This window comes from Pecten maximus, chromosome 5 (genome assembly GCF_902652985.1).
Source record: "Pecten maximus chromosome 5, xPecMax1.1, whole genome shotgun sequence".
Lineage (NCBI taxonomy): Eukaryota > Metazoa > Mollusca > Bivalvia > Pectinida > Pectinidae > Pecten > Pecten maximus.
The window spans coordinates 17,007,721-17,026,514 of record NC_047019.1 but is presented as its reverse complement, the minus strand read 5'-3'; the positions used below and the strand labels follow the sequence as shown (position 1 = coordinate 17,026,514).

Below are 18,794 nucleotides of genomic sequence, written 5' to 3'. Positions count from 1 at the left end.
TATTTGACTCGATTGGAGAATCGAAAGCCCAATACTTTTCGACACTTGACCTTGCCTCTGGTTTCTGGCAAATCCCCATGGACCCAGAAACTGCTCACAAATCAGCGTTTGTGACCCCTGCTGGAGTTTATCAGTGGAAAAGAATGCCGTTTGGACTTGTAAATGCCCCGGCAAGTTTCCAATCTCTTATGTGTAAAGTTTTGAATGGTTTGAATTGGAAAACCTTGTCTGGTGTACGTTGATGATATTCTTGTTTTCTCACGTACATTTGAGACTCATCTGAAAAACTTACAAGAGATCTTTGATAGGCTTAGGCAGGCACAGTTAACACTCAAACCTAGCAAGTGTTCATTTGCCCAACACAAGGTACATTACCTAGGTCATGTGATCTCTAAAGATGGAGTTCAAGTTGATACATCTAAAACAGACGCTGTTGATTCATATCCTGTCCCAAAAACTCAAAAACAGGTAAGATCTTTCTTAGGCCTCTGCAATTACTATAGAAAGTTTGTCAAAAACTATAGTAAAATAGCATCACCATTAAACAAACTCCTCCAAAAAGATGTGAAGTTTGAATGGTCACAACCCTGTCAAAAGTCATTTGACCAACTCAAACATGCTTTGACATCCCCACCAGTGCTTGCATACCCAGATCACTCCAAACCATTCATTTTGACAACAGACGCATCAGGTGAAGCCATTGGGTATGTATTGGGTCAGTTAGACTCAAACAATTTTGAACGTGTTATTGCCTATGGTGGTCGCTCCCTTAACCAACACGAACGTAAGTACTCCATTTCAGAAAGAGAAGGTCTTGCCATTGTTGAAGGTATAAAAACATACCACGTGTACCTAGCGTCAAAGCGTTTTAAAGTATATACTGATCACAGTGCTCTAAAATGGATGAAAGATATCAAGCCAGAGTCTACCGGTAGGTTAGCTAGATGGTCAGTACTCTTACAAGGCTACGATTTTGAGATCTTGTACAAAGCAGGTAAGACAAATGACGTGGCAGATGCCCTGTCCAGACGGCCATACTCCCCAGTTCAAGATACCAATACAAAAGATGAACTAGAAGAAGTAGTCCCCCATCCAGAAGTCTCGTCTGTAGGTCTAGAATTAGAGTCCTCACTTCAACAGGTCACTTTTCTATACAGTGTTCAGACCCCAAGTGCACCTGTCACAGAAATCTCAGAGTCTGTTACTCCTGAACCAGTTGGTAAACTTCAGTCCGAATGTCCAGACTTCAGGGATATCTACAAATACTTGACTACAGGGGAGCTACCAGCATCAAAACAACAAGCTGTCAGAATATTATCTTTGTCCAGTCAGTATGATATACTAGATGATACTCTATATCACTTGTACATACCCAACCCTAAGAGAGATACTCAGAAAACTCCCCTTCGTCAGCTCGCAGTCCCTAGGTGTCTTAGAGAAGATGTACTTAGGTCTTACCATGACTGTCAAGCTGGTGGGGCACATTTAGGGTTTGATAGGACGTACAAAGCCATCCAACTGAAGTATTATTGGCCCAAAATGTTTCAGGTGACTGTAGACTATATCAGGTCTTGTGACACATGTCAAAGGATAAAAAAGTCTGTAAACAAAAAACAGGCTCCTTTAACAACAATGCCTATCTGTGAGACTTTCTCACGTCTACACATGGACATTTTAGGACCTATCACAACAACAAAAGAAGGTTACAAATACATTCTTCTTGTTGTTGACTCCTTCAGCAAGTGGCCGGAAGCATTTCCTCTGAAAACACAAGATTCTAAGGAAATTGCCAAGGTATTGTACTCTGAAATATTCGCCAGATATGGTGCCCCAAGTACGATAGTCAGTGATCGAGGGCAAAATTTCATGAGTAAACTTGTAACTGCTGTATGTGAAATCTTCCAAGTCACAAGACACTTTACAAGTTCATACCATCCACAAACCAACTCTACATGCGAACGCATGAACAGTACACTGGCCCAATGCTTGAGAGCATATGTTGATAAAAATCAACAAAACTGGCCCGAGTTCTTACCTGGTGTTCTTATGGCTTTCAGAATGTCTCCATCTACCCAGGCTTCTTATATGTCCCCATATCACATGCTGTATGGCAAAGAAATGAACTTACCCTTTGACACTGCCTTAATACCAAAAGATGGTCTGAACAAAGATGCTAAAACACATGTCACTCAACTCATAGATCACCTCAAGGATGTAAGACAAACAGCCAACAAAAACATAACAGAGGCCAGAAACAAACAAAAACAACATCATGACAAAAAATCTTCAGTCCCCGAGTTCCGCATCCATGACTTAGTCATGCTTCATTCACCAAGAATACCACAAGGTTTGTCACCAAAACTACATCACCCATGGGATGGGCCCTATTACATCGTCGATATTGGCCCAAACCATACCTACAAACTTCGAAGATGCAATACGCATAAAGAGATAAAATCTCTAATACATGCAAACCGACTAAAGCTGTATACAAACCCAGACAACCGGCCTAGTCTAAATCCACCAACATGCTTACCTAACATTACCAATGTACCTCTAGGCAATCAAAACAATCCTCCTCAACCAAACCAACCCAACCAACCCAACCAACCCCATCCCAACCAACCCCAACCCAACCAACCAAACCAACCCCATCCCAACCAACCCCAACCCAACCAACCAAACCAACCCCATCCCAACCAACCCCAACCCAACCAACCAAACCCAACTGCTGATAACACAGCCCAACCAAACCAACCAAACCCAACTGCTGATAACACAGCCCAACCAAACCAACCCCAACCCAACCAACCCAACCCTACTAAACCAATTCAACCAAATCAAACCAATCATTCTCCTCCGGATGACCAGCAGTCTTATCCAATTGAAAGACTTCTTAAGTATAAGTTTCGCAATGGAGTTAAAGAATTCCGTGTAAAATGGCTGGGTCATTCTGTCCGAACCTGGGAGCCAGTAGAAAACCTACCTCCAGCAATGGTTCGTGAATTTCATATCACTAAAACGCAAACAGGGAAAGCTCGTAAAAAGGGTAAACAGTCTAAACTGACATGTTTCTCACGGCAATAAACATTCGCAGGGAACGTTAATTCTTAGATATCTTTTACCGGTATTTCTTTTCTCTATTTTCTCCTACTTTTTCTCTCCATGCATACTGAATGCTAAGATTTAAATAGATATAATTCTGTTTATTTAGTGCTTTGAGGTGATTGCAACATCTCATAACGGCATACAAGTAGCTAATATTATCCTATCTGTCTGCTTCCTATTAGGTATCTTTGGACTTCCTCCTATGTGGAGCTTCCTTGCTGTGATGACCCTCCTGATCCTCCCCTTTGCGGCCTGTGATAATGACCCCGGACTAGTTCAAAGATTGAACTATGGAATTGTATTCAACCCCACAGCAAAATTACATCTTGGTCAAGAATATTGGTCGCACACATTTGAAATACCACTCCCGTCTAGGATATACCTCCCAGGAGATCTCCAGTGTAGAAATCAACAATGTGAACCAGCAAATGTGGTATTGAAAACATTGGAAGCTCTAAGAATGCAATGTATGGCTAGCATTAATTCCACAGTCACCAAAATCCATCGCCTCATCCCTCATTCTTACTTTCCAAATACAGTTAAATTTGGTTCTAGGAGATCCAAACGAGGTTTTTTTGACTTCATCGGTGATATCTCGAAATCATTGTTTGGAACAGCGACATCAAGTGATGTTGACAACTTAAAACAACACATGAAAACATTGAACAATAACAACATCAAACTAGCCAAAGCCATGACCCAGGAAGCTCATCAGTTAACATCATTTGTAAGTACAGTCAATGAACGGTTTGACAATGTCATCAAGGCAGTACGTAATAATCATGATGAATCTGTGACATTAGCTCAACAATTTTCTAGTGCCATGGATGGAATGCAACATGAATATATATTGCTTGAAAATAGGATGTTAAAGCAAATTAACTCAAGTGCAGTTTTAGAAAAACATCTAGAACATGTTCAATTAGCAATTCATGATTTTGCTAAAGGCAAGTTGTCTCCCTTTATTTTGTCACATCATACAATTAGATCTACACTCAAACAAATCCAGAACATACTATCCACAAAATATCCAGGAACACACATTATCCATTTTGATCCTTTACATTATTATTCATTTGCAGAATTTTTGTATGCTAGGCACAGTTCTAACTTGTACATCATGTTAAAGGTTCCTATATCATCTTTTGTCCAACCTTTATCACTATACAAGGTATATTCCTATCCAGTGCCCATCAATACCACATCCACTCATGCCACACAATTATTAGACACTCCAGATTATTTTGTACATACCAGTGATAATCAACATTTTTCAGTTCTTTCACATACCCAACTTAGCCAGTGTAGAGGACAAGATATTATGTACTGTCCTTTTCATGTAGCTTTAAATTCTGTAGCATCTGGTTCATGTTACTCCTCAATTTTTTATAATCAAAAGTCTCAAGTGAAATCTTTTTGCGATTTTCGTTTTGTACCAAATGCACTGAAACCTGGCATTATTGAACTTTCACCATCAAATTTAATGTTGTACCGAACCAAAATGTTAGCACTAGACTGCCCGTCTGGCCAGAAAATGATAAAAGGTTGCAATTTTTGTGTATTGCGTGTACCATCGAGATGTTCAGTCACTTCAGATACTTTGTATCTTCCATCAAGGCTTGGTCAAGGTCAAAATGACACTGGAGACATTTCAATTTTACATCCAATCAATTTAGCATTGATTCAACATTTTTTCGACCCCGAAAATCACGCCTCCATATTTGGAGACACTAATTATGGAAAGTCTGTACATATCAAAATCCCAAATATTGAGATTTATAATCACTCATTCTCTCAAACTCTAGCAAATGACAAACAGTACCATCTAAGTCTTAAACGTATTGCTAAGAAAACAAAACAAGGAGAAAAGGTATTTCAAACATTATCAGAATCTATGATAGATGGTCAGCTAGAATTTACCTCTGGCAATTGGCTAGACACTAGCGGAATAATGGCTTTAATTGCCACAGCTTCGGCATGGTTAGCAATTGGATTATTTATTTGGTTATTAAGAAAGTTCCGTCACCTTTCAGCAACTGTTTTATTAGCACAAACATCCTCTGCACTAACCATCCCACCAAATGTACCAAGTTTCCACTACAAGGCACTGCCTGACTTAACAACCTTACCCACAATCACTGACCATGTCTACAACTCCTTGCAGACTCCTTGGCCTTATGTTACCTTATCCTTATTAACAACAGCATTCATCCTGTTCTCCACTTACATGTTCTGGAGAAAATTAAAATCTGCTCACAAAACCTCTATTTTCCTAGAACTTACCACTGGTCATGATTGTATGCTGATACAAGTGGCTTCCCTCCCATTATGTCCCAATAACTGGACAATCATTCCACCCACTAATGTTACTAGTATCTCACTCAGAGGTCGAGTCTTAAGGTCTCTTCATATTGAGTGGGATCACTTTTCTATAGTAAATAATCACACTAAACAAACAATTTACCCTAACAATACCATTAATATTTCCCCCTTCCAAAGCTGGCGCATCACAAAAATACTCAGGCACCCATATGCTGCCTATTTTGTATTAACCCATCAAGGGTATTTCCAAGTTTTGCACTAAGTTTGCATATTGTATGGACATGAATTACCCAGGCATGACTTACTTCGCCATATTGTTTATATATATTGTTTGAGCATATTACTTTTTCATTTCTTCCATATGTGATGTTTGTAAGAGTTGGACATTATATGAACCACTGTATCTTACAATTCAAGTAATTTTTCATCTCATAACTTTAATTTGTCTATATAAAGGCAAATAAGATGTGATCTTTCCATTATGTCATTCAAATACTTCTTTTTTTCAACCACCGGCCGGAGTTGTTTAAAATGTATACAATATGTATATGTGTATATAGCAAATATCACTAAATTTGTCAACCATTGTTTTTATATGTACCCAATTGTCTATAACATTTGTTTGATGTGAATTATCTCCCTTTATATTGTTGTACAAATACCTACCACTACTTTTAATCTTTGAGGACAAAGATTTTTCCCAACCAGGAGGGATATATCATACTGATATTTTACGTTTTTTTTGTAACTTACATCAAAAAGTATATAAACTTGTTTATTACTTTGAAACTGAAATCTTTTACTTTTTAAAACATTTTTGTACACAGTTTGGACACAACTATTCCCAAATTAACTAACTCTGTACTTAGACACGTTAATTGAGCTATAAAGCGGCTTGTCAAACAACATTTACGTTCACAACATTTTTTGGTTATTTGTCCACTTTCCCAACTCTGTTAGATTCTCATAATCCCTTTTGTGGTGTCACTTAAGAAATCTGGTCCTGTCCTAAATATATTTTCTACCCTTTGTTACCCAAATTATCGGCATGTCAGAGTCAATTAAGGCTCAGGTAATGTTACGTAATCTTTCGGCCAGATTGGTGTTTTTCTCTCAGTTCTTTGTCCGAACCCACGCTAAGATTTGACCAATCAGCAATAAGGTCCGACTGGACATACATTTTTTATGAGGCCTCTCAAAGGTAAATCCAATACCTCACTTTAGTAAATACTGCGAATAACCCTCCTGGAACCTCACCGATATTGGGGGCACCTGAGTATGTAGTGTGTCGCGTGTCCAGCTAGTCACTTGAAGCTGCGACCACAATAAAGACCACATCAAACTTACCAGGCTGTCTCCATTATAATTTACAGGTGAGCAATTGTTTTTATTTTTATTATGTTGTATTTTTGTATTTTGATTTTGTAAACTGACTTTATTCATATTCATGTGTATGAGATTATTGTTTATTAGTATTATAGACTTTTCATGCTCACAATGCATTTTTACCCACTTACTTTAAGTCACACGTAAGATAAAGAATTTGTAATTTTCCCACTTGTTATCTGTTCGACCTTCAGATTGTTTTTTTAACTACGGTAGAGTTCTGTTAAGTTTTGATAGGTAGAATTTTATTTAATACCCTACAAAATAATCATATTTTGGACAAAAACATTGTACTTTTCTGTAACAAAGGTCTTACACCTTTGAGAAACTATGTTTGGAAAGGATTGTAAAGATTCAAGCTAAATAGATCATTAACTAAAGCTTTAACTATTTATTTACATTAAATTTATTATTATCAAAGATTTCGGTATTGTTACCGCACTTGTTCGCACCAAATTATTCAAATTACTAGAATAGAGTTGCGTCCCCTGATGAATTCATAACATCCGCCAAAGGACGGCAAACACATGTTTGTATGATTTTAAATAACAGCTAGATCATCACGATCTCAAGATGCAAATCCATCTGTCTAGAATAACTCAATCAAGAGTAAGTAAATTTTTTATTCTATGCATCTAATTATTATAATGTTGCTAAAATTATACTCGTAAATAACTGATAATGTATTTTTCCAAAACCATGCTTTTAGAATATAGTGCGTGAAAACATTCTTATCACTTTTATATGACTGAGAATTATTTATCTTGTACTTTGAAATAACTGCTAATGTGTCATGCTCATTGTAAATGTAAAGTAGGCATATTGGTTCAAATAATTGATAAAATAGATGTTTATTTATCCTTTCATAAGTCAGCAATTGTAATCACCCCTCTAGGAACTTTCATTAACCTTCTTTTTTATAAACCGGAAGTTCACTTCAAAACCGGAAGTTGCCGATGTAAACAAAAAGTGGGCGTTTCCCATGTAAACAGATACACGTGTTATCTTCCCTTTTTCTTTGTAGCTGGTCTAGATTGAAAATGTTTTCAATGTCTTATTTTTATCTTGAACCAGAACAGCACTATATCAAATTCATGTAATAAGCCTTCCTACCTCATTCAGATTGAATTTATTTGTTATATTTTTATGTTGTCATGCTCGGTTAATTGTTAAAATGTTTCTTTGGTAAAGTTTTTAGGCATAGAAAAACTTAACACATTATGTCATGTTTATGCTGTGTCCTTGCTGCACGAGTTGTTCCTAAGTCATCGACCCCTCACTGCCAAGCAAGAGTAGCTCTACTTAGTTAATTCTCCCCAGTTTTAACTTAGCTAATTTTCCCCAAATTAGTTTATTATTTTTCTACATTAGGAATTTCATTGTATGGTAATTAAATCCAATGTGTGGTTTAATTCGCGATTGATATTGTATATCAATAACAAGAGTTTCCTATGTAGCATAATTTTATTTGTTTCTGCATTAGATTTTCCTTGTATTGTAATTAAATCCATTGTGTGGTTTAATTCGCGATTGGTATTGTATATCAATAACAAGAATTTATATGTAATATTGTTTGTATGTTATGACTTGAAGCTGCGACCACAATAAAGACCACATCAAACTTACCAGGCTGTCTCCATTATAATTTACAGGTTACCCAAACACAACAACCGACACAAAACCACGTCATACTTTTTTCAACTATATGTTGATTCAACAAATGTAAACTTACTTAATTTGACATACTCAAATTTTAACGCGAAACCAAATGAAAACAGATTAGCGGAATGATGAATTAACGCATCAACAATAATTGCCATGGAAACCAATGTAGATAAACTACCATTGGCGCAATCATAATATAGCGGAATGTTCCAACGAGAAAAACACTAGAAAAAGATAACGTTTACAGTATTTCCTTTATGTAAGTATTTGATATGTACTTGGATGAAGGAGCGATACAGGTTGACAATTGGACAATTTGACTATTTGTGTCCACAACGACCTGTCAATCAACTACTTCTAGTTTAAGAGTTGTTATGAGTTCTTAACTTAGATGTTTGTCACCAGCGGAAACAGTGTTAATTTTCGGATGAATTATTACTTAACGTGATTTATTGTGTATGTGTGGTTTACCACCATGTGCTGTTGTTTCAATTAGTCGTATGTTTACACGCCTAATTCCTGGAATATTAACTAGATTTAATTGACTGGTTTGTCTGTTATATTGTATATATATAGGTAGAAAAATAGATTGTCGGCTAATTGCCTCTATCAGTAATAAACAATTTGTATCGCTACGTTTGTTCATAAAAATATAAATCACACTGTCATTGATATATCATTACATTTTACCTATGGAAGTCATTGTTTATGATGAAAAAGATATTTTTTCCATAATCCACAATCAAAAACATTTTATAAGTTACTTTGAAAATAGTTTTAAAGGGATCGTAGTTTTATTATGAAACCCTCGAACAATTGGAGGTTGCAACTAGAAAGTTTTTTTTACTGGTCTTTAGTCTTTGAAATTGTATTGAATATTAAATGTTAGACAACGAACCAGACAACGAACCAGTCACGAACAATATATATATACTTTGACAGCACAGCAATGTTAGCATTAATATATGTATATTTCTGAATCACTAACTTTACATCAATCTGAGGTTTTACAATCGAACATGCATTTATACGCACCAAATATAGCTGATACGACCTACTGTGAGCAACGTCATGTTAATTTTCACAATTTTAAGCCCCATTAATCACAGTCTACATATACTTTGCCAATGTATTTTCTTAATTGGTGTCATAGCCCCGCTCTCTTCAAAATTCCTTTATCTAAAATTCTTAAATTACAGTTTTACACAAGGAAGTATTGTTGGATTTGAGGGAAACACTTAGCTTAGCGAAAAATTGTTTCATATTGATTAAAAAAAAATTGATAACTTAGAAATGGGAACAGGACCTATTGTAGTTCAAAGGAAACACAAGGAACAAACAAGACTGAACGATTTGGACAATTTCTGCCTTTTTGGACTTGTTTATTCCATTCACAGAGTGGACATTTCACAGCATGATAGACAAAATGAGGTACACTTCGAGTCAGAATCAGAAACAAAGGTATGCGACTAAATGAGATATGATATATTCATTACAGTACATTGTATTCATTGTGAGATGTATAAAACAATACTTTTTAATGTAAAGAGTAAGAATAAAAGGTAGAAATATTGGACTTCTTAAATAAATAACAAAAAATAAAGCGATTCAGATATAGCATTTCATAACAAATTCTATGCGGTTAAATAATACATTTTTTTCTTCTGTTTTTTGCTTTTTTTCCAACTCTTGAAATTATGAAGTCAAGTTTTTTATCTTGTATTGAGCATATGAAATCATGAAACAAGCATTTTTAGAAATATTTAAATTCTACCAAATGTTTTTGTTCTGATAACATTCACGCCTTCACGACTGCTTTGCCTGTGTTTTTCCCTTCGAATAATCCGAGGAAGGCTTCAGGCATGTTTTGAAATCCCTCTGTAATGGTCTCCTTGTATTTCAATTTACCCTGAAAAATATTCATTATGAAAAGGTAAATATTTTGCTCTTTATTCGTATACAATCTAATTAATCTGTAAACCTTAATAGACTGGATATCACAATTCATTAAACAATTTGATATGGATATTCCATTTACAGAAAAAAAACCTGGACCCTTTTAATGCAGTATAACCAGATAAAGTAAGTCTGGATGCTCATAATACCATTAATTCTTATCAATGATGGACCCTTGATACGGTTTAGACAGAATCTTTTTATTAAGAAAAACCCCAGTTAAGGATAAACTTCATTGACAAATCTATTCTTAAATATTTTTTCCCTTGAAAGGATTAAAAAAATGTTTCCCTGCACTAAGAATGTTACATGTTTTTTACTCATCTCTTACACGTATTGGAAGAAAAACTTGCCAAACATATTCGAAATATAGAGAAAATTATTCATTGCATGTTATGAATAAATATTACCTGTTTGATCCATTCCACCATTTGCTTTTCACCGATGTGCCATTTCTCTCGGATATTAAAAATGATGAATCCAGTAATTGACAGTGATTTTTTAAGGATATCCGGAAACAGGTAGGGTGCTGGATAGTAAACGGAAAACCAAATTAATGTTGTATAATATCGGGCCTATTGATCAGATAATAATGCAACTTGAGGTTAAACCAAGCGTGAAAACAATACTAATGTAATTTTATAATTTTTTCATATAAAGTTTTATTATAAACCTTTTATCATTAACTTTTAATTGTTAATTTACAACTTTTTATTGTAATTTTACAACTTTTCATTGTAGCTTAAGTACGCGATTTGTCCCTTGATAGAAATGATGAAGCTACATTTATCCGTAAAATTGAGACTATTAAAGTTTTATTATTTGATTTGGATCGTTAAAGTTACATTATTTGAAAAGAATTGTTAAAGCTACATTATTTGAATGGGATTGTTAAGGTTTTATTATTTGATTTGGGATAGTTAAAGTTTTTATTTGATTTAGAGTTATTATAGTTTCGCTATTTCATCAAGGTGTATAGTTGTATTGGTTACATAGTTACATCAAAGAATTAAAATGCTTATACAGGTACACTGCCGTCAATAAGTTCCAAGACACTTAACACAAACGTATTTAATAGTTGAATATTGTATATTTTTTAATAACTTCTTATCACAATGGGTTTATAGGGTATCATTAGTCGATAGGTTATTGTCTTTTTAGAAATTTCGTTGAATTGAGAGCACTTTAATATATACATGTAGGTACTCTGTGTATGACTGATAATGCTAATTTAGCATCGATTGTCGCCTAATTTACAACTCGGGGTATTACAGGGTAATAAAACTTTATCAAATTAAATGTAATGTATTTATCGTTAAATATTTCTGAAATATGTGCCTTTGGATGACCCAGTTCGCCAAAAGGACAGATTTTGTTTAATGCAACAGGTTTCATCAATAAACATGTAACTGATTTCTTGTTTTCCCCTGTCAGTCAAGAGAGGTAATAATTCCCTATTTCTGAGTTTATCTTTCACGTAAAATTCCTTGGTAATTAACGCACCTGATATATCCTTGCTGTTGTTGTACGTCGATATTGACCCCAGCACCGCCATGCGGCCGAAATTCCTCATGTGTTTCAATACCTGGAAACTGATTTCCCCTCCAACCTACAACGTAAGTAAATCATAATTCGTTACAAAACGATGGTATGTAAGTAAGAATACTGTGATGGTTTTTTATTTTCATTTTGATCATTTTTCTCTGTATATAGGACAGAATTAAAACATTTATCATTAATGAATCTTGATACATTGTTTTTTCGCTACTAAGAGAACAGAATGAAATCACTTATTATTAATTAACCTTGCTATGATACATAATATTTTCGCTATTTAGAGAACATAATTTATTTTTAATGAATCTTGATATTTTATATTTATCTTTTTAAAGAATAGAATGAAAACATTCATTATTATCAAATCCATCTATATAATACTTTTTTCGCCATTTAGAGAACAGAATGAAACATTCATGATACAAATACATACCATATCACAGTAGCAGTGTACGCCGTCCGGAGCCACCTTCTCAATGGACTTGCTCACATCTTCAGTCTTGTAGTTGAATGCATAGTCGAATCCCAGTTCCTTCAACCACTTAATCTTTGCGTCTGTCCCAGCAAACCCAATTACTGTGCAACCCTTTAGCGCAAAGGAAAATGCATGTGTAAGGACTTAATACATAATCGAGAAGAATTAATCAACAATTTTTACAAAAATAATCGTCACATGCGCCTTTTTCTGAACTCACAACAGCAGTTCTCACCATTTCATAGTTTTCACATTTCATAGTTTTCACATTTCATAGTTTCCCCAGGAACAACCTACAGCTGCTCAGCCTCATATAGCGCTCTCTTTAAATAATAGGAGGTAAAGTCAAATAATACAAAAACAAACCAAACATTATACAGGGTCCCCACGAATCACCGTTTTATAGATTTTTTCCAAACATAACTCTTTCATAACAGTGCACAGACTCACTGGTTCGCATATAACTGCGTTTTGAGTTCCACGCCTATCTGACCGGCACTATAGCATATGTTTCACCTGCTGCATAGGTTCAGAATGATCCTGTATAACAGTCTTAAGGAAACCAGTCTTTTATATCTTGCTCAAGAGACATAAGGAGACATAAACCCAAAACTGATATGCTTCCCCGATGGAAACTTGGTATATCTAAATATTTGTCTGTTCTTTCTTTACAGATCTCAGGTAAGTCTGTTGTCAGAACTACAAGACCTTATACTTATAACATTGAAATGACAAGATCCATCGTCACATAACAATGTAACAGGTAGTACTCCGTATATGGTAACTGAACTGAAGCATGTAAAAGAACAAGTAGATCAACTAAAACAAATATCAGCAAACACACCTTCTTTTGTACAATAACATGTACACATGTTATGCCAAAACGACCTCCTTTTACTCAATATGAGTCTTGCAGCACAACTACCGTTGATCTCCCTCTACACTTACGCATCCTTCTTAAGAATAAGGCGAAATGTTGGAACGTAACTATCATAAGAGCTTGGTCGAAATACTCTCTAAAAATGTTTTTTAGGGACTTTTACAAAAGTACCCCAAAAGTGGTCAGAAACATCACAAAAACAAACTTCACAATAAAGGAGTTTTCCAAAGAGCTTTACCAAAGTACTCAAACGAAAGCCAGAAACATCACAAAAAGCTAACTTGACAATAACGAAGTTTTCCAGGGAGTTTTACCAAAGTGCCCCGAAGAGTGACCAGAAACATCATAAAAACCAAATTACAATAACGAAGTTTTCCACGGTGAGTTTTACCAAAGTACCCCAAATGGTGGTCAGAAACATCACAAAAACTAGCTTCATAATGAGAAATGTTTTCAAAAGAGTTTTATCCAAGTACCCAAACGAAGTTCAGAATCATCACAAAAACCTAACTTCACAATAAAGAAGGTTTTCAAAGAGTTTTAACAAAGTGTTCCCGACCAGTGGTCAGAAACATCACAAAAACTAACTTCACAATATAGAAGTTTTCCAAAGACTTTTACCCAAGTACATGTACTCCAAATGCTGGCAAAAACCATCACAAAAAATAATTTCGCAGTAAAGAAGTGATATCCTACCAGTATTTTTCCTATCTGCCCAGCAAGACTTCCTACTGCTCCTGCTGCACCACTCACAACCATCGTCTCTCCTTTTTGTAATTTCAGTACGTCAAGTAAGGTGAAATACGCCGTCATTCTGTAGAACAAGGAAGGTGATAATGATTCAGAGACATTGTCATCGATTACGTTTATATTACAGGTAAAACCACAACCAACATTACATGTACATAATTCTAATATCAGAATCACTGGTGATACAATGAGTACCAACTCTGTATGTAAATTAAATGTTCGCTAAATTCACGCACATTTATAAAACCATGAATACGAAGCTCATTCTTTTGAGAAGAATTTAAAGATGAAGTTATAAAAAGAAAAATATGTAAGAATTAAACTTCATACCCCGGCATCCCCATCACTCCAAGTGTCAGCGACAAAGGGAGATCACCCAGTTCGGGCATAACGTCTATCGTGGACACATCTTTAACATGTGTATGGGACCTCCAGCCGGACGATAGCCGGATTTTTGTACCGACAGGGTATTTGGTGTTTTTACTCTTCGTCACCCTGGAAACAGACAACAGACACAATGTTTCATTTTATGGCATCGGTATTCCCTATCAATGACACACGAAGATGTCTATGTTCTACCATTGATATTAAAGTGATTATGTTATGCTTTCGGAATGGAATGTCCTACTGATATAATAATACTTTAAGTACCTACAATATATAAACACATAACTGAATGACCTCTGATTTGTTATGACGTCATTTAAAATTACAAGAATAGCGTACTTGGGAAAAAAATATAAAATCAAATATTTTTTACATTATAAGGTTATCTTTCATCTATGTTTCCTTAAAATCTTACATTATGATAATCTTACCTGGCTATTTGCTCTCCGGTCACGGGCTCGCCAACTTTCGACATTTCCGAAAAAAATCTAGAACAAAAGTATATATGGTTAACAACATAATAATCATCACTATATTGATCATCATTAAATTATTTAGACCAAGAGTTAACTTACTATTACAATAGAACATTTCCATTATTATATAAAACACACTCAGTTCCATATATTGTTCATTGTACATAAATACTACTCGTATGTGCATATGGCTTGATCTATGTTTTGATTTGACATTAATAAATGTCTGATAAACATATAATTTGCAATATATTGTCAAAATCATAAAGTGCTAGATGTCTCACCTCATGTAAGGATCCACTGACAGGTACATGGCCTCACACACCAGTTCTGTAGGATCAAACACAAAGATAGATATTAAAACGAAAACAATATACATGTATATCCAGCAAAGAATGCCGAAATTTAACGAAATCATAATTCCAACTGAAAGCTGGTAATAGAGGTCAAAATATCAACAAAAGCATAGATAGGTATGGAGATTTTTTATAAGAGTCCAAAGATAGTAAAACCAGGTGCTCCGAAAGTGAAAACGAATTCTGCTTCTTCGACGTCATCCGCCATACAAATCTCGATGAAATGCGAGTTACGTTACTTTCTAAAGAACTCTGAGGAAACATTTCTTTGTTTTATGGCACAATGATTTTATGACATCAAGTATGTTTTATTTGTTTTCTCTTACATGTGTTACTACCCTTTGATGTTGCTGCTTGGATAGCCATGCAAGCAATGCTTGGTAAGTTTTAGTCTCCGACGCTTTTCTTTTTATTCCATGCCACTTCTAAATTCTTATCATAAAAATGTATATGTGAGGTTGTGCTTTGTGTTGACTCTCGAATTTACGAAATGGTGATTGGTGTTCAGAACCCAAGTCACGCAGAATGTGGTGTAGGCTTTTATTAAGGAAGGATTACCAGGTACATGTTAACGCCCTATATAATTTTCCCCCTTTTGAGACAGGTGATCATCTTCTTATTTTATATTATCAAAGTTACTGCCTTCCACCGTTTAGCTAAAATTAAATGATGATCCAGTTTTTTAATTAATTAACTACATACTTAATCAAGCTAAGAACCACTGAAAGATGAATAAAGTAATCAATGAAATTTTCTTCCTTCGCAATATGGAATGTGGATCTATAAACCCGAAATGATCGTGCATTGATATGTTTTCAATATTTTGTTTAAACTCTGCATAAATTGTGAGAGTGACCTATTTAAATGCAAAATGCCTTCTCCGTTCGGTCTATTCAACATATTAGTATAAGTAGTAGAAATCGATCTATATATTACGGTACCTCAAAACCATCGAAAAGTCCATACTTTATAATTGTTAAAATGTATTCTTGGGGTTTGATGTTAGCAACCCTCCTTTTTGTAGCTTCTAGATAAATAATCCCTAAAATCTATAACCAAGAGAGATATTTTCATTCTATAATATAGCTTGGTTGGCAAGACGTTCCTTAACTTTACACTACCCACACTTTAACTCTCAAAATCATGCAATTGATTGAGTGCATACCGCCCATCAAGCATGCTTTAATCTCATCTGGTTAAATTGTATCGTGTTACCACTAGAGAGTAAAACGTCAGAACTGCGCTCCAGTCTTCTTCGATTTACACATCACAAAACATCTTCATCAATATACATAATCGCTACACTAGACTTAGTCTTTACACGTACTGCATCCTTTCAGAGAGCTGAATAAAGTTTTATAGCGAGGTGTGACATATACACACCTTATGCTCTGATCAGAATAATTCGACTTACCGTATAGCGGGAAATTTTAGCGGGGCTTTAATTTGGCGATTTGGCGGGTCCGTATATAGATCGCCAAAATTTAACCCGTCAAATTTTAACACCGCCAATTAAAAAGACGCGAAAATTTCAATTTTGCCAATATTTCCGTTCCGACCGCCTTTGATAACTCCCGAGAGCAACGACTAGTGCGTAGCGTTGGTTGTTGCCTGGCACCTGTCGGCCAAAATGCCGAATAGGTATGAATAGCTAATGAACAACTACTCACGATACATATATAGCTATACAAGTATGACATATATGAGATATCGCATCATAATTAATTTTTGTGAAAACAAAGCCATCTACCCATAACATCCAATGGACTGGTGTTAACACTTTACCTGTAGACTCATTGTTAAACTTACCTGTATGTAAACATATCATACAATAGATGACCACGTCGATATCATACGGTTGATTAAATTCTCTTTGTCTGTTGCTTGTACACATACTCATATAAACACTAATTTGACAAATCTACATGTATGTGTTCGTCTGAAATTTTTGGGTAATAGTTTCCGGTTTCGAGACAGAGGATTGATAATACACAACTCTCTTAATCAACCCGGATAGGATGTATGGACATAACATAATTATATATACAGTATTTACCGGTAGGTAATATTTATGCTCAACGCCAAATTAAAACCCTAGATTTAAGGAAAATCGCTAAATTTTAACCCGCCAAAATTTAACTTTCACTTTTCATCACCAAATCGCCAAATGCTAAAATTTCCCGCTATACGGTATCTGGCACAGCGTATACTTTTTGAAGCTTTGCTATTATGATAAAAGATTTTATGGTGTGAGTCAAATCGCTGGTATATACCACCGATGGTAGTAAATGATTGCATTGCTTAGTTGACTTTTACCACGTCATACTATATTGTACCGTACATATTCTAATCCAACACTTTAATAATATACTCAATCTTTAATGTGCTGGATCAAGAGGACAATTCTGTCTCTCTGTTTGATCAGCACATATTATACTTGTGGATCCAGTGACAGAACTCACGGAGAGAAAATGAGAAACAAAAATATATTTAAGAAAAGCCAGAAGTGATAAAGATCCAAAATTGAATAATCGACTCTCCTGAAAGTCTACAGTATTAAACTGCTTCTTGTAAAGGACTAGTGGAATGGATGGAGAGACCGGTAAATAAATCCCCATTAAAGTATTGTATATATTTGTCCTTTTTTCTATTTTCGTTCTGTTTTGGCACAGGCGTCTGCTTCTGGTTAGTATTGATTAAATTATTTAAATTAATCTTAGAAAAACTATATTAGACACTACTCATAGTATGATTAGGGTCAATATATTTTTCTGTTAATACTAACCACAAGCACGAGCCTTTGGTTTTGGTGTCCTGACACCAGGTAGAATTAGTTCAATTATCTTATTTAAAATTACATTGCTTTTACACAATGTACAATTGATTATTCGGATGGTTACCTCTCTGGTGATGTTAATGTATAGTCGTTTAAGATGTTGCCAGCTTTACGCCATAACTAAGTTATACATACCAATTGTTGTATCATTGTTCTCAGATTGATATTATTTTCCTTTTCCCGTCATCTTTAATTTACTAAGTAATGGATAGTATAGTTTTAATACTGTATACGTATTTGCCACCATTTTCGTGTAAATTATAACTTTTCTATAATATATATATGAGTGTAGCTAGCTAGGCTACCACCGTTTTTATACACATATGTTAAGATATAATCAACGGTGGTCATATTATAATTAAACATCTTACAGGCCTATCAAAGTATTTTCCATACATAGAATACACAATTCTTACCTCCATCTTTAAGACTGGTGGGGATGTCTTCTTCTATAAGTTGAAAATCGGAAAATTTGGCTTGTCCCTGAAAGTCAGCTTTCAGTGTCCAGATTTTGCACTTGCTCATGTTTAGATTTCTGACGGCCTTGTTTTCTGTGTCTATTCAAAAACACGTCTGTGAAATGATCGTCGATTTTTCGTTTTATATGTTCAGCAAAGTGCAGCGTCACCCCGCACCCAGT

At 35.1% G+C, this 18,794-nt stretch overlaps 1 protein-coding gene across 1 annotated transcript; it reads right to left on the bottom strand.

Moving 5' to 3' along the window:
- Positions 1–9,837: 9,837 nt before the first annotated feature.
- On the bottom strand, positions 9,838–18,724 carry LOC117327341 (prostaglandin reductase 1-like). Its single transcript, XM_033884278.1, has 9 exons — positions 18,571–18,724; positions 15,247–15,292; positions 14,918–14,974; positions 14,430–14,594; positions 14,046–14,163; positions 12,428–12,580; positions 11,941–12,046; positions 10,848–10,966; positions 9,838–10,390 (listed from the first exon to the last, which is right to left on the bottom strand). The coding sequence occupies exons 1-9, from the start codon at positions 18,677–18,679 to the stop codon at positions 10,280–10,282; spliced, it is 984 nt and encodes a 327-aa protein (XP_033740169.1). The 5' UTR covers positions 18,680–18,724; the 3' UTR covers positions 9,838–10,279.
- Positions 18,725–18,794: the final 70 nt, after the last annotated feature.

Coding starts and splice junctions, on each gene's coding strand:
- LOC117327341 (XM_033884278.1), bottom strand. CDS start 18,679: ATGAGCAAGTGCAAAATCTGGACACTGAAAGCTGACTTTCAGGGACAA. Junction 15,293..18,570: donor CACCAGTCTTAAAGATGGAG/GTAAGAATTGTG, acceptor TTGATCCTACAG/AACTGGTGTGTGAGGCCATG. Junction 14,975..15,246: donor TCAGTGGATCCTTACATGAG/GTGAGACATCTA, acceptor CTTTTGTTCTAG/ATTTTTTTCGGAAATGTCGA.